Below are 21,616 nucleotides of genomic sequence, written 5' to 3'. Positions count from 1 at the left end.
AGCCACATCTCTGGCTTCTCTTTGGGTTCCCCCTGAGTACTCAAGCCACTCATTAATAGATGCACCTCGAAGCATGGTGCTTAGACATGACAGTCGTCTTTGCCAGAATTATTCACAAAAGCAATAAGCATTATGTGCAGTGGCCCTGAGGATACTCGAGACCCTTGAGCCATGTTGGGAAAAGCATCCATACATTCAAAAGTTACAGGATGCGTGTTCACCACGCTCAGCTGTCTCCCAATCATCTGTGCTCAGCCCCAGATCCTGGCGTTCTGCATGGCAAAAGGAACTCAATAAGCATTTGATGCATTAATTAATCCAATAAAACTTTCTCAATTCTTGCTCATTTAATGGAGCCAACCAAGGTGACCATAGGAGAATAGTGTGCAATGACAAGGTCCTGGCAAAGAAAGGTATCTTAACATTTCAAATCCTCCGTGCTTAGGGTTCCTAGAGACCAAGGCAGGTAATGGTGAAGAGTGAAGCAGCAGAGCGCGGTGATAAACAGTAACCCCCTCAGCTGCTTTTTAAGGAAACAAGAGAGGTGGGGACCTCCCTGCCCACAGCACAGGAGAACCAGACACAGAGCTCCTCTCCCTATCTGAAGGCAGTGGCAGCCGCACAGCTCAGCCGACTGCTGCCAGGTCAGAATGGGGGAAGCCAATAGACTAAATTCTCAAACTTTCTGAAGATGCTAGAAAACTGGAATTTTAGATTATAAATTGAATTTACGTGGTAACTTAATTTTTAAAATGAGAGCCAAAGAAAACAGGGCTGTGTTCTGATCTCAGCCTAGGAGCTATCATTTTGCAACCTCTGATCTAATTTTCCACTCATCTACCTGTGTTTCACGTATGCTCTAAGCTCTTAGTACTGTGGTTGGAGGGGAAGAATGTCACCAGCCAGAAAAACACAAAAGGGAAGTGGAAAGGAGAGTCTCACTGCAAAACTTCAAGCTTTCTCTCCTGCATGCTGGAGGGTGAGGCAATCCCAGAACTCGAGAAGACCAGAGTAGCCCCTAGCCCCAGTCCTCACATATCTCTGCCCCTCCACTTCCACTAAGGACTTCTTTCTTTACTAACCTTAAAGACTTTCTATCCCAGGAAAAAGGCTCTGCTGGGACACTGAAGGCAACGATGAACAATTAACATTTTTATCTTCTGCACAGTTACGACTTACCTATACACATCTCATCATCTGTTTCTGCATCTCCTATGCACTGAAATTTAAATTCATTTAAGGAATCTGCAAACTTCCGCTTCGCTGAAGACAAATCTAGCAAGAAAAAGAAAGGAAAAATCAGGAATTACTAAAATTAAACTGGATTTCTGATTTGCTGCCCTTATTGGTCCTTCTAGGAATATCTTAGGAGGCAGATTTGTTCCCGCGTCTATTTCAAAGCACAAAAGACTATAAATTCAAAACAGCCAACACTTGGTTATAACATGAAGCATTGATTTGCTCTAAAAGTTAATATTTTTGTTATATTGGCCTTAACAATTCAAGTTTTAGCTCTACTTCTTAAAGGCAACTTGTCATCTCTGTTCGATGTGTGGAAATCTACTTGCCAAAGGAAGTCAGGGAGAAAGCTTGGATCAGAGCCAGAATTAGTGTCCACAGCCTGTAGGGCTGCTCTGCCACTGACCCTCCACACGGTCAGTACAGCTGCCCCCACACATCTGCCTCAACAATCATTTCCTCTAGGTCCTACTCACAACACAAACTTTCACTAGGGAGGGAGCCTGGGGAAGGCTGGAAGGAGGGGCTGGGAACTGCCCTGCCCGTAGCACTTGGCCTTCCTCTTCTGACTCAAGCATAGGCAAGGCCCAGGTTCTCACAATCCTCTTCACTCTCCTTATGAGCAGAGTGGACCACCAGCCTGACAATCACCTGAACCATTTTCCTGGCTGGCCACATCCAACACCACCAGGAGAACAAAGCCCCAGCAATGTTTTGCATTGGAGTAAAAACACATTCCACACACAGTATCCATAAGAAAAACTCTCAAGGGTGCTTGTCATAAAAAATCATCATCAGCCAGGCATGGTGGCTCACACCTGTAATCCCAGCACTTTGGGAGGCTGAAGCAGGCAGAGTGCCTGAACTCAGGAGTTCGTAACCAGCCTGGGCAACACAGTAAAATCCCGTCTCTACTAAACGCAAAATTTAGCCAGTCGTGGTGGCCTGCACCTGTAGCCCCAGCTCCTCTGGAGGCTGAGGCAGGAGAATTGCTTGAACCTGGAAGGTGGAGGTTGCAGTGAGCTGAGATCATGCCACTGCACTCCAGCCTGGGCAACAGAGCAAGACTCCATCTCAAAAAATAAAAAATCATCATCATAAGCTTTCACTGAAAATAGTAATGAAAGCCAATGATCCTCCCTGAGCCTTCAGCTTCTGTTAAGGGTATGAAACCACCAAGGTACCTTTAAGTGGACTGACAGATCTGGCTGCTGAGGACAAATGTGTTTAACTTAATTCCATATGCAGTCTTCCTGCGGATTAGGCTAATCATTCAAATTACCCTCATACATGTTTCCCTTATTGAAGGGGAAATGGCATTATGTCCAAATGCCCAGGGGAGGAAAACATGAGGCAGAACCGGCAACAAGGCCTGGCTTTAATAAGACATTCGGAGAGGGAGTGTGATTGTGGCTGCACAGGTCAACATAACCTACTAGAATAAAAGCATCCGTAACTCCCAGGACTTTTTCTTAGCTCTCGGATTTGCCCCTTGAGGTTAGGGATCGTGTTTTCCATCTTTTTGTTTGGTTTGGTTGGTATCCTCTCTGAGTACCTGGCAGTGCATCCTGCTCAGTGTATGCTGAATAAATGTGGGGGTCAGTGAAGCGGGGGTACAGCACTGGATACAAATCCAATCCCCAGTGCTCATTCCAAGCAATAGCTGCTAGTGAAGAGCCAGGCATGGGCTGTGATGCTGTTTTTAGGACCAGGGCTCAGGCTACTGCAGGGAGAACAGCTGCAGCTCCTGCTCCTGGGACCTCCCTACCACACGCTCCGATGACATGGTCCCGAGCTAGCTGCGCCTTGTGCAAAGCACTCTGGTCTACACCAAAAGAAGGCACTTGGGCTGGAGAAGGGGAACACAGGAGCCAACGATCTCTGGTCTGCCCCTCGTTCAGTCTCTTTCAGGGAATAGTCCTTGCCAAAATGTCAAAAGATGTTGGCAGGGACTCAGGCATTTGTCAAAACTGGCCAGCCCAGGCTGAGGCTATCCCTCAGAACACAAATCACAAAAGGCAAGCCAAGAAGGAAACAGATGCACCCGAAAGTCAGAACCCTGTGGGGAGGAAGGCAGGAGGAGGCCACAGGTAGACACGAGAAATAAGGGAGAGAATAATATTTTAGAGTGGAAGACAACGTTCTGTTAGCACTCCCAAAGGTGTGTGCATCAAATGTGGCTGTGTTTACACACACTCCTATTTTAGTCAGGATGTTCCCTTATCAGAACACACAAAGGTCTGCTCTAAGAGTACCACAGGTTTGCTTTTCTACCCACCTGACAATCCTATGCCTCCCCCATAGGCAAGAGAAACTCAAGCTGGACAATCACCTCAACAAAGTGGAAAAAAGTGAAATGCAAGCCAGGCTTGGGAAAGCTCCCAGCACACACCTGAAAAGCTGCACTGCCAAGGGCAGCTGGCAGTGAGGATCAGGGAATGGTTAGTCATGCACAATGGGGCCTTTGTGGGGCCTCTGCACGGGGGGACCCGCTGACCCAGGGCAGGGCCTGTTAGCTTCTGACCAGCAGGTGACCTGATTTCCTTGTCTGCTGGCACAGAGCGCACCCTGCCACAGTGCAAACCTGAGAAGCAGTGAGGACCCCAGGAAGCTCAGGGAGAGGCCGACCTCCCAACAGACGATTAGGTAATGACTACTGGTACAGAGTCAATATTGGGCTTCAGTCTAATGAGGACAGCTGGGTAGAGTGAGAAACTCAATGAGTGGACCTGAAAAGGAACTCACCTCAGGCTTGTTAGAGGAATTTTCCAGTAAAGCTAAAGTGGATGTCTGTCTTTTTGCTTGTTTGGAATCCATTCCCCAGACTTTGGGACGACATCTGAAGCTTGTTTTGGAGAACCTCCCTTCTCCACTTGCTTTCTATGGGGTGCTGGTTACAGGCTGATCAACCCCAACCCATTGCTCCCACCCCATTCCCACAGCTCCTGGGTTCAAGTTCCAGCTCCACCATAGATCAGATATGTAATGAATCCTGGGTTGGTCGTCAAGTCTCAGTTATCTCATCTGACGGAGGTTGTCAGCCCACAGGCTAGGCAGGGAGAATCCAGTGACACACACTGTATAGGCAGTCTGCACATCACAAAATTCAGTTCTAGGTATTTTTGGGCTGTTCCTTCCTCATATATGAATCCTCCAGTAAGAGGAACCAGGGAAGGTAGGCATGAATAACTGTGTTTGGAGCTCGGAGAAGCTAAAGGACTGACATAAAAGCACAAGGCCACAAAGGAGAGGACCTGTGACTTTAATCCTGTGAAATGAGATCCTTGTAGTATGTCGGAATACCATAACGCTTCCCCCATTAAGGTAAACCCTCTGTATTACTTGAGAGAATTGAAAACAACATCAAAAGGGGAACTTTCTACCTCAAAGCCATTGCTTCTTGCCTATTTCAACCCAGTAGGATTGGTGGTATGTTATGTAGATATCACCTTGGATATGCAGCTCCCCAAAGGTTTATTTCAAGAACTTTTCCTCTGATGCACACAGGAATCTAACATACACATTCCAGTAAGAGGAGAGGGAAAAGAAAAGAGGCTGGCACTGGTGCTGGGTGCATGCCAAGCTTCATGGCACCCTCCTCATATAACCCTGCTGTTTCACGTACAGGCAGTGCAAGACACAGCAAGGAGCCAAGCAGAGTCAATAATATTTACTTTGCAGAAACATCTGTTGCTAGAAAAGCAGAACGCTGGCCAGAGTGGAGAGAGGTCGTAACTGTCGGCATCTGGGGAGGCCAAGTATTGCTTTCCAGAGTAGGTAGGGCTGTGCTTCTCTGAGTGAGGGGACCAGATGGGTAAGAAATATGGAAGCAGCTAGAGGTCTGGGCCTTGAGACACTGCTCCCAAAGCCACCTGCTCACTCAGGGACAGAGGAAAGTCCCCTTCTTTTCTTGGAGATGCCAGTAGATATTAATCTGCACTGGATTTAAGAGAATTTAACCCAAATAGGGTCCATCTTTCACTAACAGGTTTACCATAAATTTAAAAAAATTAGAATCTACCTTAATTTTAAACAAGTTGTACCAGTAATACCACAAGTTAAGCCATTTCCTTTTTCTCCTTGGGTAAAACTTAACATACATGTGCATATACAAACATGGACTCAGGTAACCTTACAACTATATCTCCAGTGCATCTGTTGCCTTTGTGACCTCCAAAGTTATCAAAATTGTGTATTAACTACCCTTGAAATGTTTCACTGCTCAGTCACATCTTTCTCTTTGGACTTAGAAAGTGATTACAGTTCAGAAAGACCATCACCAAGGTCAGAACTTGCAACAGGATTGGCCTCATGGCTGCCTAAAGTACAAGAATACCAAGGTCCCCAGGCCTCATTCATCTCTCCCTTCCCTGGACGCCTATTACCCTCTGTGCCTCATCACCTTGTATTTTGAATAATTCTGTAACTATTCATGAATGGCTTCATGTCACAATGCATAAAAAGTGCCTTGGACAGGACTGGACTCCAGTATCCCTCAAAACCTGTTGTACTGATGTGAGTGGGCAAGGAAATACAAGCTGGCTTACAGGTAGAACACCTGAGAGTCCCCAGAGAGGACCCACAACAGACAGCTGAGAGACAGACACAAGCCCCAGAGAGACTTCAGGTTTAGTTCACAGCCTCATCCCCATGTCAAACTCAACACACTCAAAACCAAACTCTCTCTGCTCAAACACCCTCTGCCACCCTCTCCCCAGAGAGCCAGCTGAGGGCCTCTTCCTGCATCCCCGGTGTGATGAAAGGCACCACCATTCGCCCTGCCACATAAGTCAACAGCATGTGTCATTCTCTCACACAGCAGGCTCCTTCGCGTGCCATGTCCATTCCCAAGTCTATCCATGTTATCTACTAAGCATGCCTCAATTCTGCCCACTCCTTCCCTTCACTATCAGCAACCCCTAAACAAAATACCTCCATTTGCCTAGATAACTGCAACTGCCTCCTCTCTGGCCTCCCCACATCCACTTTTGTCCATCAAGTCAGTTCTCCACCCAATTGTGTCAACACCAGCAGTGAGCCCTGTGACAGCTTCCCAGAGCTCTGGAGGTGAAGACAAAAGTCCCTCCCAAGGCCTGAGAGGCCCGGCAGGGTCCGGCCTCCCCACCCCCCTCTCTGGGCTCCAGCTGCTCAAGTCTCTGCCAGTTCCTTGGGCACGCCCAGCTCCTACCTGCCACCACATGCTGCCTCTGCCTGCAGCCGTTGGCCCAAAAGTTCTTTCCTCCAGGAAGCCTTCCCTGACTTCTCTAATCAGGCCGAACCCAACCCTATTTCTCACTCTCTGAGTATATCTTTTCTTCAGAACGATTTTATATATGTTCAGGTAATTCTTCAAGTAATGCCTCCCCAACTAGTAAGTTCCATAAGGACGAGGATCATATCCCTTCCTGCTCACCACTCTATCCCCAGAGCCCAACACTCTACTGCTTGACTGAGAGCAGGTGCTGCGGTAAGAACGAAGAGGAAGCTGGGCACTCCACGAGTCCATTAGCCTTCATCGAAGGTGAACCTCCAGACTCAATGTTTAACAAGTGAAAAAAAGCAGGTAAGTTAGGACAAACTCTCCAATTTATGTAAGTCTGGCTGGAGCCTGATATATATGTGGGAATGTGCTTCACATTAGCATGTGACCACCTCTCTTCATGTTGTCCACTGAGGAAGAGTCTCACAGAGCTGGAGGGAGAGCCACCACCTGCAGGAACATAAAGTAAAACCTCATGTATACCAAGGAAGCTGGAGGAAGGAGCTACACACAACCCAACTGCTGGCCACAACTAACTCTCCTCTCTTAGCCCCAGAACAAGCCCCAGGCTGGAGTTAAAACAGTTTAAGGAAGAGTCCCCAGAGATCCCTCTTTTCTCTCTCCCCATATCTGGGAAAAGTGAGAACATATCCAACCAGAAACTGTGCTTGGAGAGAGGCATTTCCCCTAGCTCACCATTCCCTCAAGTTTGTATGTGGTATTTTAAACCTGGTTCGACAGACTTAACTATAAGAAAAGCAAGTGATAGTCCCTTGTAAATACCATTCTACAGCCCGGACTCATGGCATTATACTAGCAAGAACAAACAAAATACACACGCACACACACATGTACACACACACACACACACACACACACCCTGTTCAAATCTTAGAATGAAACAGAATTCTCCATAGCATTTTTCTCGTTTCCATGACATGTTTTCTCACCTGTGGCCACTAGGTGGCAATCAACTATATTAGAGAACACCTTGACTAAGCAGCTAACTTAACAGCTAAGACTCAGGAGAAATGACAGCCTTAAAGGCCAGATCCGAACAAGTACCCACCTAGAAATGTCCAGTGAACACTCAGCAACTGAGGGTCCCTGGCTTCCACGTGGGAAGAAGTAAGAAGTGCTCTAATGCACTGAGAGTGCCTGTGCTCTTATACAGCAAGTCAAGCCTGAGACATGGAGTGGGAGGGGTGTGGGAATGAAGTCACCACCACAGTGTCTCTGACATTCTTTCAGATCTGGCTGAAGCACATTTAGAAAACCTCTCATCTCACCCAGGCGGATGATGTGCCCACTGACCACATCAGCCACGATACGTTACAGAACGTACATTTTGATCATACATCTGCGTGCTTTCCCTGAGGCCATTTCCCTAAAACTGCATTTCCTAAATGAGGCCATCACCAGCACTGATTCTGGAAAATTTGTTTTTCCAACCAGAGCACTAAGGCTAATGAAATTTTCAGAGTTGATTTTTAAAATGAAATCAAGCAGAACAAAGAAGTGCTACCCTTTCCAACATGAGGTTTCTAATTCTATTTAGAAGAAATATCCCTTAAAAATCATTAGGGCTACCCAAACTCAGCTTGATCTATATCAAAATAACTATGAATATATTATATACATTAACTTACTGAGTATATAAACATGTACCTATCAAGTACTTTAAATCCCTCCACCCTCACAACCATTCTGTTTAGCAGACATTATTACCTCTATTTTGCAGATGGGGAAACTGAGGCTCAGAGGGGTTAAATATCGTGCCCAAGATCACACAGGGAATGAGTGGTAATATGAGAAACTTGGTCTCTCTGATTCCAAAACTCTTAACTACTACACTATATTGTCAAATTTACTCAAATATTTGAGAATCTGATATCAATGTATTTAAAGAAATGAAAAGATGGTATGTATACATTCCATACCTTAAAAGGAATACAATTTTTAAACGGGCCTAAACTGTGTGTACAAAACTACAAATTAAGGTAGACTGTGCTAGGGCAATCAGAGAGTAGACAAAAATGGTTACAGAAGTGCAAGTGGGATATTCTAGCTAAGGCCATTGGAGGGGGCTTCCAAAAACAATAATAAGGAGTAGCATTTGAGCTGAGCTGTAAAGTTCAGTCCTATTTGGATATGTAGAAAAGGGAAGTGGTATGAGGCAGGGAAGCAGGCCTGGGAAGGTGCTAGAAGTGGAAACACTGAGCAAGGGGAGGGAAAAACGGAGAACCTACCCAGAAAAAGCAGCAAGTTCAGCTAGATGGACAGGAGGTAAGAGTAGGGGAAGACTGGCTAGAATCAAACCATGGAAGGACTTGAATGCCAATCTAAGGAATTTGGACTTTCTCCCTTAAAGAAATGGGAACTGGATTGTTATACAGGGGAGCAACAAGATCAACTTAAACAATGATTAAGCCTTTTACTAAAGGCTGGCCTAGAACTTTGGAGACACCTACTGTAACTCCTCCAGCACGCTTCACTGTGAGAACATGCAACCACAGCCAAGGGGCACTCTCCTTATAGGATAACCAGATGATAGGTGACACCTCTCAACTTAAACATTTGTGCACAGATCATTGGTCAGCCAGGAAATAAGGAAAGAGTTATAAGGGATTAAAAAAAAAAAAAAAAACTGCTCCATACTGAAAACTCCAAGTTCAGGGCCCACTGTGAATGATCTGTAGCATCATCATTAATTATATATAACTTATGCAAATAATGTATACAAATACATATGTATTTCCAAAGTGCTGTATTGGCTTTTCCTCATAAGAACATTGAGAGTTAAGTAAAAGCACCTAACCTTTTCTAGATGAAGAAATTGAGGGACTGGCTTAATGATGGTGCAAGTCACATACTAGGTGCTTAATAAACATTTGCTGGATCAATGACCACCGTGTCAGGTGTTAGTTAGCACTGGATCTCTGATGAGAACTCAAGCCCTAAAGGCACCAGCCCTAGTTCAGCCCTGGCACAGAGAACTGAGGTACTGTATTTAGAACAACTGCATTCACATGGAGTCCGGAGACATGATAAGACAGCAGTAGGTCACCACAGGAAAGACTCCCTCAAGGAAGACCGTGGACATTTGCTTCAGGAAAACAAAGAAACCCATTTTGAGAGAGACTAATCAAGTGAGGGAACAAAAAAGAGAGGGTAATTCCAGGCAGCTCAAGTATAAATATCACACACACGGGGCAAAAGGAAGGTAATTCAGAGGCCTATGACGCGCATTGGCTGTGCAAACATCAGCTTAAAGCTTGTGGCCTTGGGCAAATTACCCAACCTTTCCAAGCATCTATGTAACTATGAGGATAGTATGTACCTCATAGGCCTGTTGTGGGAATTTAAAATAGAAAAGAAACGTGTTCCAGACGAGCAGAGCACGGGGATGCCCTCAGCCCCTGCCTTGCCCTCCTTCCCACAGCAGAGGTGGAGTAAAGTTTACCAGCAGGTCGGAGAAAGGAGAATCTTAATTAGCATAAGAATTAAGCAATTTTTGCCTCATCGAGTCACCAGATCAACTAACCACATTCTAGTGAATTACTGAAAACACACTTGAAATCCTAAGCGTTTTCCTCAGTGCTCAGCAAACCCCTAATGCTTCTACAGATTTACAATTTCCTTTAACCCCTGGCAGATGAAAGGCAAGGAAAAACCCCAAGGGGCTAAATAACATCATTTTTTAACTAGATAAACTCAAAGCAGTATGGTTTTTCTTTTTGAGAGGGAGTCTCACTCTGTTACCTAGGGTGAAGTGCAGTGGCACGATCTCGGCTCACTGCAACCTCCGCCTCCCAGCTTCAAGCGATTCTCCTGCCTCAGCCTCCTGAGTAACTGGGACTACAAGTGTGCGCCACCATGTCCGGCTATTTTTTTTTATTATTATTATTTTTTTTTTAGTAGAGACAGGGTTTCACCATGTTGGCCAGGATGGTCTTGATCTCTTCATCTCGTGATCCACCGCCCCGCGCCCCCGGGCCTCCCAAAGTACTGGGATTACAGGTGTGAGCCACCATGTCTAGCCGGGTTTCTTTTTGAGAAGCTTATTAAGCTCAAGTAGTACCTTTTAAATGTACCTGGGAGGGCGAGCACAGTGTCTCACACCTGTAATCCCAGCACTTTGGAAGGCGGAGGCGGGCGGATCACCTGAGGTAGGGAGTTGGAGACCAGCCTGAACAACACGGAGAAACCCCGTCTCTACTAAAAATACAAAAATTAGCAGGCATGGTGGAGCATGCTTGTAATCCCAGCTACTCAGGCGGCTGAGGCAAGAGAATCGCTTGAACTCGAGAGGCGGAGGTTGCGGTAAGCCGAGATCGTGCCATTACACTCTAGCCTGGGCAACAAGAGTGAAACCAAATGCACAGGGGGAAAAAGTGCTATCATCAAATCCTTTCTGTCAGCTGCCTGGGGTGGCGGGCTAGCTCCAGATGAAAGAGATAAAAGAATGAGCCTGTTAAGGCAACATCTAAGATTCAAGAGACTGTCAGGTTCACAGGCCTGAAGTGCTGGGCTTCCTCAGAAGGTGGTACGTGTGCTTGGCCCCTAAGGTCGGTACCTTTTTTAGAAAGGTGAGGAGGGTGGTGAATTAAGAGTAGACTGCACAAGCCAGACCCACTCATTGGGTTGGGCTAGGGCTGGAAAAACCGGTAGGGGCTGGTGGGTGGAGGGCAGGGGGTTCCTCCCTCTCAACATCTCAGCAGTTCTGTTCCACTCAACACCAAGCAGGTGTGCAGATGGGAGGCAGTGGGGCTAAGGCTGATCCTGGCTTGAGCCTTGAGACTTAAGATTTTGTTTCTGAAATACCTTTCCCTCTGCATCAGAGAGAGCTACTCAAGCTTTAATGAAATCACCCAGGATTTGAAAAAATGCCCATGTGATCCAGCAGGCTTGGGAGCCCGAGAGTCTACATTTCTAAGACCCAGGTGAAGCCAATGATGCTGGTCCAGGCACCACACCCTCCAGGGCAAGGGTTTGGACTCCCACTCAAGACCCTGAAAGTGAAGATCATAGCTTCTTTATGCTCCTAGCACAGTCCCTGGAACATACAGTACCTCAATATATACTGAAGGAAGGAATGAACAAATTCCTTGAGAGAACTTAAGCTGTTGCAGACAGAATAGAAAAGAACCTAGAAAAAGAACCAGAAATGGACTCTTTGCACAGCCACCAGCTAACTATACATGTGAACCTAGGGAAAGTTATGCGACACACCCGGCCTTAAAGAACTCATTTGAAAACCAAGGCGCCAACCCCTTCCTCCAGCTCTAAGATTCCTCCCAAAGTATCTTTTCTGTGCCTTTTGGTTTTTGTAATGGTGAGGTTATATACTGGATAGTCCTACAGCAAGGCACACCTCTGTGTCATTCTCAAAAAGCAGTTTCCAAAAATCCAATTGAGAGAACACAGACTCTGTTAGTCTCAGCAAATAACCATAGCAACTAATACCCCCCAAATGAAATGATGTCTTCACAATGATGTGCTGGCTCAATTAGATTAAGAGGGTGACATGTACCATCTGAAAATTTATGGTTGTAAACTTACAGCGAAAGCCAGACCTTCTTGAAAGAGGTTTATAAGTAAAAGAGAGGCCTTGCCAATAAATGGAATTCAAGACAAAGAGCCTGAGAAATCAAGCAGATGAGGAAATTGGGCAGGACTGCTCTGCCTGTCCAGGTTCACACAGGCAGGGCCCACACACCCAGATGAACCCAAAACTTGGTTAAACACTTACAAATCTGAGTACCACCAGTTCTGCCAGGGAGTTATCAAAAGACTACCATTTTATCCTTATTCTGTGCCTTTCTTTATGCATTTTACAAAAGGAAAATACTGCTACCTCCGAAATGTCTGCAGAATATTTACCAAAATAATTGTAAAGCTTTTAAATGAAAAAGAGGACAATTACAAAATAATAAATTAGGGCTGATAATACATTTCCATCCACATTAATTTCTCCACAGGTCATCACAGGATGCAAATCTTTCTGTTCCAAGGTCTTCAGATTGCAGTTAGAGCTGTGAATGGAAAACTCAATGTCTAGAAGTTCTACAACCTACTGTCTTTCCACAGCCTTAGGCCTGCCTCTTCCAGGGTCTGTGCAATCATATTTGCACTGAACAAATTTGGGCAAGAACCTCACATGAAAAGCAGGAAAAGTGAAGCCAAGGCCTGTCACCTCCCTGTAACCCCTGGGCTTTCTCTAGCAAAGAATAAAAAGAAAAAAAGGAACAGCAAACAAGCCAACCCACAACCCAACCCAAAGAATCAGGGTTTCACAGGCATTCAACAGTTGTGAACTTGGAAAGTCACAGACGGCAGAACCTGGAGCCATAAACAATGACCAGAAATGCCTGCACTGTTCCTATCAACAGCTAACGTGAATTTGAGGGTAATCAATGGGAAAACAAGGCATGGTGAGTAAATCAAGGCCTTCATTCAGCCAAATAAACTTAGATTTGTGGTTAACCAAGTCCCAGGGTTCAAAATCCCATCTCCCCCACTTACAAGGTACTCAATTTACCTGCGTGAAAAGGCACTAAAGGGAAACCTGCCTCCTGAGGTTCCTGTGAGAAGAGAGATCATGCCTTGAAGTGCTTAACACAGGGCCTGGCCAGCAGCAAACACTCAATAAACCATAGGTATTGGAATCATTTACATATATATTTAATAAATAACATGCCAGGCCGATTTGCTTCTGCATCAAGATGAAAGGACAATGAAGCCACCCAGCCCTCACCACTTTGACTTCCTCTCACCCTCCTTCCCACCGCCAGTCCATGCAGCATAATTAGGATCAAAACTGAGTCCACCTAATCCCCGGGCACAGCTCAGATACTCCTTGACACTAATACCACAGGAAGCAAGGTGGCAACTCCTAAGCATCAGAATAAATTCAATTAAAAAACAAAAATCCACTCATCTCCCCCTGGATTAAATGAATCTTTCTGGAAGAAAAAAAAAAAAGTACATTCTGAACAAAGCCACACCTAACAACATTCCCAGAAATTGGTTCCACTTTCTTTTATCCCTCTTTAATTAGTCACTTCCCCACTACAGCTCAGGGGAAGCTGTGCTCCAAGGACCAAGAATGGAAGTCCGAGTGGGCACACTTACCCTCCTCACAGGTGCCCAAGAAGTCCCCAGGCTCCCCACCTCTCCATCCTACATGGTCTCCTCTCCAGCCTGGATTCCAGTCCAGGCAAGAACTCATGCTCCAGCAAGGGGTACCCCGTGCCACTGCAGAGCACCACAGAATGTGAGAGGCCAAAGATTAGTGCTTCTCCAAACATGTCTGAACACCACTTGCAACAGACTCTTCCAGGGAGCCCACCCCAGCCACCTGAATCAAAATCTCTAGTGCTAAGGCCCAGGAGCCTGGGCTTCCCAGGCAGTTCTTACGCATGCTGAAGTTTGGGAGCTGATCTCACCTAACCCTTCAGAACATCTAGTACTAAGTACCAATAATGGAACCCCTCCAGATGACAAAGGTAGAGCTCCACAGAGCAAGCTGGATCTTCCAATTCCTGACAGCAGGTTTACAAATGTTCCCAAAGAAGGCAAATAATGCTTGTGGTAGAAGAAATCTAGGTGACAAGCAAGGGTGAGAGGAGGAAACACCATAATTCAATTTAAAAATCACCAATTCTGAAGCTTGTTTTTCAAAAAATGTTTTCAATCATGTCTCCTTATTCTGAAGCCTACACAACTGACTGGGAACACATCCCTGTTTTGTAGAGACCCAGCTCCTGGCACCTGGAGCTGATGAATGGCCCTGGTGCTGACTGCCCAGAAACCAATCCAGAAACCAGGCTTCCCACAGAAGGAGCAGCTGCCTTCAGCGCCTGGAGAGCCAAGCACTCTTGGACTACAGGCCTAGTCTGGGGCTGCCAATACAGGCTCTGCCCAGCTAATCTTCTCCGAGCCTGCAAATATTAAACCTGACATACAGACTCAAGTGAATCCAGAAAACAGGCTCACAGGGCAGCTGAAAATTGAGAATGCCTGAGGTATAAGCAGGCCAGCTTCATAGGGGTGCAACTGGTACAGATGCACAGGGCCCCATGCTCAGAAGGGCCTGCTTGGCCTAATACTCTGCTGTAGCTGTCTTGAAATATTTAATAATTTTATCTTTGAGCTTGTATTTTGCGAGTGAGATCCAGTGGGACAGTGGAGCATGTGTGTGTGTGGAGGGGATAGGTACAACCTGGACATCATGCAGGCCCGTTGGGGCTCCTTATGGCTCCGTGTACACAGAATTCTGGTGGACCCGCCACATGTGGGAGCTCAGTGAGACTCAAAGCAAGTGCAAGGTAAGCGTCTTATGTCTACAGCTGAGTAAAGGCAAATGCTGACAGCCCTGAGGGGTCACACCTAGCATTGCAACTAGAAATTGTTGGATGCAAGAAGACAATGGCATCCAAGGAAACATGAATGGCCCAGGAACCCTGTCATAGCCTTCCTCCTCCTGTTATTTCCCTGGATAAGCCAACCACTGACACTGACCATGGTAACCTAGGACAGGGACAGACCAGGCGACCCATAGTTCCTTTCCTTTCTGTCCCTCCTCACACATCATAAGCTGAAAGTGGAGCATGCTGGGAAAATGTGCAGGTATCAAGAAGAGAAATGAAAACAGTGATTTTATGCAACATTTCCACTGTTCTTGGGAGAATGAAATAAATGCATATGAGCTATGAAATATGGATTGTATAATTCTAGTGATTCTGCATATAACTCAGATGATCTTATTAAAAATTGGCATTGTACAATATAAAGATGAACAGAATAATTCATATTAATAATTTAAATTTTTAATTCTTCTTTTTTAGAAGAACATGGGCAGATTAAAACCACCACCACATGTCAAGAAAGACACCAGGAAAGAAAGAAAGCAGCTTTCTCTTTTAATGCTTTTAACAGTACGTATGTCTGCTTTTTAAACAAGGAGCCCCACAGATTACATAGCCAGTCCTGAGCACGGGACTACCCTGGGATTGCTTTTCAACCTCAGTTAACTCTCCTCCAACTGGTGCCTGAGAAAGACTTGAGTCCAGGCCACCATCATCACTGGCCTGGACTCCTGACTGGCCTCCTCACTTCCCTCCTGATGCTTTTGTCACTTCCCTCCAGTCCATTTGTCACTCAGCTGCCCCGAACAACCTACTCAAAAGGCAGACCTGATCTTGTCCACTGTCCTTTCCATGCCCTCCCTGATTGTAACTTTTCCCATTCCCTTCAAGATAAATCCAACCAGGGCCTACAAAACCTGCCTCATCTGTACACCCCACTGGCCTTGTCCTCACTCCATACCCAGTCCCAACGGCCAACTTGCAGATCCTCAAAGGTGCCATGATCCATCCGGCCACAAAGCCTGGAGTTTGTCCTGTGCCCTCTTCCTGAAGCACTCCCCTATCTCCCCACCTAGTTACTGCCCCTTAGCCCATTAGATTCTGTTTGAAGGGTCACTTCCTCCAGGAAGGAGCATCCTTGCATTCCCTACCTACCCCAGGGATACACTCTCATAGCTCCCCAGAATTCCCTTTCCCATCCCTTCAATTGGTAATTTCCTTTGATTTCAGTGACTGTTTAATGTGTACAACTGCAATGACATTATAAACCCCAGGCAGGCAGTAGCCATGACTGTTCTGTTCATAAAAGGATAGTTATCACAATTCTAGCATGCCAGAAGCCCCCAATAATGTTCTAAATAAAATAAGCAAGCAAATAAGAATGTAACCTTTTTTAAGAGTTCGGTCAGAAGAATGATAAACCCTGCAATCCCCTTTTTATATAAAGGGAAAGCTAGGTCACAGAAATGTAGACAAAGCAGCCATCCCATTACTCACTCCTTCATGACACACAAAACAATCAGAACACCATTTCCTAAACTTAGTCTTGAAGCCACAAAACACACATTCCCATTTCCCATTCACTTTCTTCCTTAGCCAACAAGATGCCTATAATGTTTTCAAGGTACCACTGATAGTATTTCAAAATCACTTTGCCTTTAGGCAAGTGATAAAAGAATTTGCATGTGTGTATCTAAATAGCATATCTAGGCCAGAATTTTGAATATATAAACTAGTGACAAACTGTGCCAATTAACATCAGGTCAATACAAAAATCATCCTTTCTGTCACATCAGGTATCAGTTGAGGTAAAGCATGCCTGCAACACCCCTCCCCACTACCTCTCTTTGGGGACATGTTTCTTGATTTGGCTTTTGAATTTCACCTGAATCTGACTGCCCCTGACTGATGGGATCAGAAATTCTGGAAAATACACCTGGAAATACACCTTTTTAAAATAAGCTCTCCAGATGATTCTTATAAACAGTAAGTTTAAGAACCACTGTTACAGAAAGTCACTGCAGGTAATGTTTAAATACCAGGAAAATGGAAGAAGCTAATAGCACTAAACCTGAGAAAGCAGAGAAACAAGAAAAAGAAAAGGAAAGCGATGTCTCGAAGACCCGGAAAGTCCCTGGCAACACACCTCCAAGAAGGCAGCAGGAAACTGTTCCCAGAGGAGAGAAGAACCATGGAAAAACCCTAAGCCATTGTTTGCTAGGGTCATTAATTATTTTAGCTATTTATTCATGGACACTTCCTCCAATCTCAAGGTGCTCCTAGGACAGGCAGAAAGAAACCCTGACATGTTTCCCTTGCTGCAGGAGGGATGAGGTGACCCTGAGCCAGGGACATGCATGAGCAGGGCCATCTCTCTCAGTCACACAGCTTATCTTGGGCACCTGAGAAGAATCCTGTACCAAGGGGCCCTCACCAGAGACAGGAATCCTGGCAGCTGCTGGCCCACCGTCCCCCCAGCAGCCTCCCTGCCCCCATCAACCCAGGAACCTTGAAAAATGAAAAGATTTGGAGGAAGCCTCCTAGTACAGGTCTGCCCACTTCAGTCTTCCCTTCTGTAGTGGATAGTATCCTCAGAATTTATGTCTACTTGGGACCTCAGAGTGTGACCTTATTTGGAAATAGGGTCTTTGTAGATATAACTAGTTAAAATGAGGTCATATAGGATAAGGATGGGCTTAAATCCAATGACTGGTGTCCTTATGAGAAGAGGTGAGGACACACACACACACCCAGGGAGGAAGGCCCATGAAGACGGTGGGAGAAACTGAAGTGACGCAGCTACACGTCAAGGAACACCAAGGACTGCCAGGAACCACAAGGAAAGTCAGGAAGAGGCCAGAGATGATTTTTCCCTAGAGCCTTCCAAGAGAATATGGCACTGTTGACACCCTGATTTCAGATTTCTGGCCTCCAGAACTCTGAGAAAACACATTTCTGTTTTTGTTTGTTTTTGAGACAGTCTTGTTCTGTGGTCTAGGCTGGAATGCAATGGCACAATCTCACTCACTGCAACCTCCACCTCGCAGGTTCAAGCGATTCTCCTGCCTCAGCCTCCCGAGTAGCTGGGATTATAGGCATGTGCCTCCACACCTGGTTAATTTTTGTATTTTTAGTAGAGACGGGGTTTCACCATGTTGGCCTGGCTGGTCTTGAACTCCTGTCCTTGTGATCGGCCCACCTCAGCATCCCAAAGTGCTGGGATTACAGGAGTGAGCTACCATGCCCACCCACATTTCTGTTGTTTTATGCCACCCAGTTCATGGTACAGTTGTCCCTCAGGATCCATGGGGGATTAGTTCCAGGACTCCCCACAGATACCAAAATCCATGGATGCTCAAGTCTCTGATTTAAATGGCATAGTATTTGCATATAACCTACACACATACTTCTGCATACTTTAAATCATCTCTAGATTACTTATAATACTTAATACAATGTAAATGCTATGTAAATAGTTGTTATACTGTATTGCTTAGAGAGTAGAAAAAAGTCTGTACGTGTTCAGTACTGATGCAATAAATATTCTCCATCTGCAGTTGATCGAACTCATGGATGCAGAACTCACAGATAACGAGGCTTGGCTGTACTTTGTTATGTCAGCCCAAAGAGGCTAATAATAAACCTCCTTCCTTAGGGAGCCAGGGCCTTAAAGTCATGTTGTTACTAAAACCTGGGGGTTCTGCCACAACAAAAAAAAGGAACCCTTGTTCTTCTGACACTGTAGGTGGTCTGCCCAGCCTCACTTCAGAGTCACCCTCCCACCGGCCAAACGGTAATCTTCCAAATAGGTGTCCTCAGATCAGCACCCTTATCCATCTTCCTTGGCCTGAAAGGCCTCTCCCACCCTGACCAACACAACCTGGCTCCCTCCAGGAACCCCTTTCAAGGTGTGGCTTCACACACATGGCCCAGGCTGGCCTCCACTGTGTGTTCACAGCTCCTGGGTTCCTCCCAACACTTTTCACATTTGCTCAGTGTGGGCAGCTCCAAGAAGACAGAGACCAGGTCAGTCCTGTACACCACCCACAGCCCAGTGCTCACTTCAGCCCTGTCCACAGGACCAAACAGACAGTGAATGCAACGACATGCAGAGACGTCCCTCACGCTTCATTACTTGGTTCAGAAATGGGGCCTGTCTGCTGTATGACTTCTCACAGCCATGATTATACACCTCTTAAAGGAGTAAACTATACCATAAAGACCACTTATTTGTTGTTATTCATTCAAAAAACTATGTTTTGTGCACCTATATTCTTGGTATAAGTCACGGGAGAGACAACATTAAGTAAAAAAGTAGACACAGCCTGTGCCTTCATGGCATTACAAGTGAGGGTAGAGGGGAGTGTAAGTCAGTCATTAGTAACCTCACATCCAAACTAAAAACAACAATAAAACAATCTTGCTCATGAGTCTGTCTTCCCTGCTAAATTATTTCCTACTCAGGGTTCCCAGGGCCGAGAACAGCACCTGACACATAATGGGCAATCAATAATGCTGGATGGACGGAGGACAAAGACACTGAGGATGGATGGAAGGAAGGAATAGTGTGTGGTACATAACAGGCAGCCAGCAGGATAGATGGATGCACAGATGGATGGACACTCAGAGGGACATATAGATAAAGGCCTAGACCATAACAGGCAGTCAATAACGATGGGCAGATGGAGGGATGGATCAGTATCTAGGGAACAAAGCACCTGGGATGAAAAGTGCACAAAGCACATCTCGAAAGTGCAAAAGATACCAGAGCCTCCTTAAGTGGCACCTCTGAAACCTTCACTTCATTTCATCTCAGACCAACCAGCAGCCTCCCTGTTAGTATCTGAGAGAAATAATAACTCTAAATGCATCTGGTATTCCACCTCCTCTGTAAACATTTAGTAGGAAAATAGCTTCACGAACACAAATATGCTGTCTCTTCCCACCCCTGCCCTTTCTTTCTGTAATCGGGGTTTTAAAAGGCTGTTTTGCCAGTCCCTCTCCACCGAGAGCATTTATGTTCTAAAATGGTGACTTCATGCTTGCCAAAATGCATACCACACACCACTGCCAGGTTGTATCATTTTTAATTATTATTTTTGTGATTCTTCGTTTATCTAGTGCCTTAAGAGAGACTTTTCTCTAACTGGTCTGCCCAGAGCTGACTCTGAACATTTCACATATGATGGGGAGGCAGGGGGAGGATACCACAACCTGAAGGAGAAAAAAGGGGACTGGCGGCGGGGGGGAGGGCACGGTCCTTTGAACAGCACATTCAGTTAAAGCCCGATCCATGGCAGCCTAGAGTAGAGAAACAGTTTGCAATAAAACAAAAATACAGAGCCCCAACATTAACACTTAACCTCCTATAAAGCAGCTGGGTATCAGAATGACAGTAGTCTCACGATGCCCCAACATGCCTCATCTTTGTGCCCAACTTAAGGCAAGTTAGATTCCCTGCATTTCCAGGATCTAATTTGTCTCCTATCAGTAATGAAGTTAAAGTAATTCCAATCCTAGGAGACCTTTCTTCCCTTTCATTTCCCTTTGCTGAAGGTAAGAATAACTTTTAAACTCCAAGAACAACTCAACTTTCCTTTGCTTCCAACTCAGGCCCAACAGTGTCATCTATTTATTCTGGCAGTAGGCTCACCCATTCATCCTTTAACTCTTCATTGAGCACCTCCTATTTCAGGGACTGTGGGAGGCAAGGAGAATAAGACACTGAACAAAACTGCCATAGTCCTTCTGTTCCCCAAACCTACACTCTAGCGGAGAGAGATACTTGAAAAATATACACTATAAACACTGAAAATTTCAGTGGCAAGAATGTAAAACTGCAAGTGCAAGCTGGAAAGGAATATGATAGAGAGGAATAAAGCAGATTCCCCTTACCTTCCTCATGAGGCAGGGAGCCACATTCATGGGCAAGGTGGAAGCAGTGTATCAGCTACAGAGAAACAAAACACTTTAGAGACAGGCATTAAGAATTCTTTCAACATTGTGGTGGTGGTTTCATGGATGTATACAGATAAAGTTTATCAAATTGTGCAATTAAACACATGCAGTTTTTTGTGTGACAAGGTTTTAAAAAAACATTTCCCCAATATTTTGCTTCTCATTTATGATCTCTCATGATCTCCAGGATGGTGAAGGCTCTTGTAGTCATAAACTAACAAAAATGACTTAGCTACACGAAACACACCACCCTGTCACATTGTTGTTGTGCTTGGTCTGCTCACAGCTTCTTTTGTTCCTTCAACAAGTAATTATTAAACATTTACTAAGGGCTAGTCCTGTCCATTAGTGTTTCCCATTACACTACAAACAAAAACATGTATAACCCAACTCTCCTGAAGCGTGTAGCCTCCTGCAAATGTCTTTACAAGTAGAAAAGGTAAGTGCTACCTACACACTGAGAAGGACCTGCAGCATCTCAGAACATGGAGTCAAGGCTACTCTGTCGTGATAGACGACAACCTGTTGAAATCTTACTCTGTGCTGGCCCCCAAGTGCTTTCAAAGATATTATTCATTCAACTCTCCCCAAATCCCTGTGAGGTGGATACGATTGTTTAAAAACCTTTTACAAATGGGAAAATTGCCAGTAAGTGATATAACCAAGGTGAAACTCAGCAGCCTGACTCTAGAACCCTCAATTTAAAAATCGAAGCTAGGCTGGGCGTAGCGGCTCATGTCTATAATACCAGCACTTTCAGAGGCCAAGACAGGTGGATTACTTGAGGTCA

At 45.4% G+C, this 21,616-nt stretch overlaps 1 protein-coding gene across 7 annotated transcripts in view; it reads right to left on the bottom strand.

Moving 5' to 3' along the window:
- The window catches only part of ARHGAP26 (Rho GTPase activating protein 26), a 643,473-nt gene that overhangs the window by 348,284 nt on the left and 273,573 nt on the right, over positions 1-21,616 (bottom strand). For 6 of the 7 annotated variants that reach the window (XM_064366439.1, XM_064366438.1, XM_064366434.1 and 3 more), the window contains one exon: positions 1,180-1,275. In XM_064366439.1, the coding sequence (XP_064222509.1) occupies positions 1,180-1,189 (10 nt within the window). In that variant the 5' untranslated portion in view covers positions 1,190-1,275. Of the gene's footprint in view, positions 1-1,179; positions 1,276-6,891; positions 6,913-21,616 lie in introns of those variants that run through there. The other variant, XM_064366435.1, reaches the window with a different exon arrangement.

This window comes from Aotus nancymaae, unplaced genomic scaffold (assembly GCF_030222135.1).
Source record: "Aotus nancymaae isolate 86718 unplaced genomic scaffold, 86718_ANA_hifiasm-v0.15.2.pri h1tg000064l_1, whole genome shotgun sequence".
NCBI lineage: Eukaryota > Metazoa > Chordata > Mammalia > Primates > Aotidae > Aotus > Aotus nancymaae.
The sequence above is the reverse complement of the archived record's forward strand: the minus strand, read 5'-3'. Positions and strand labels throughout refer to the sequence as shown.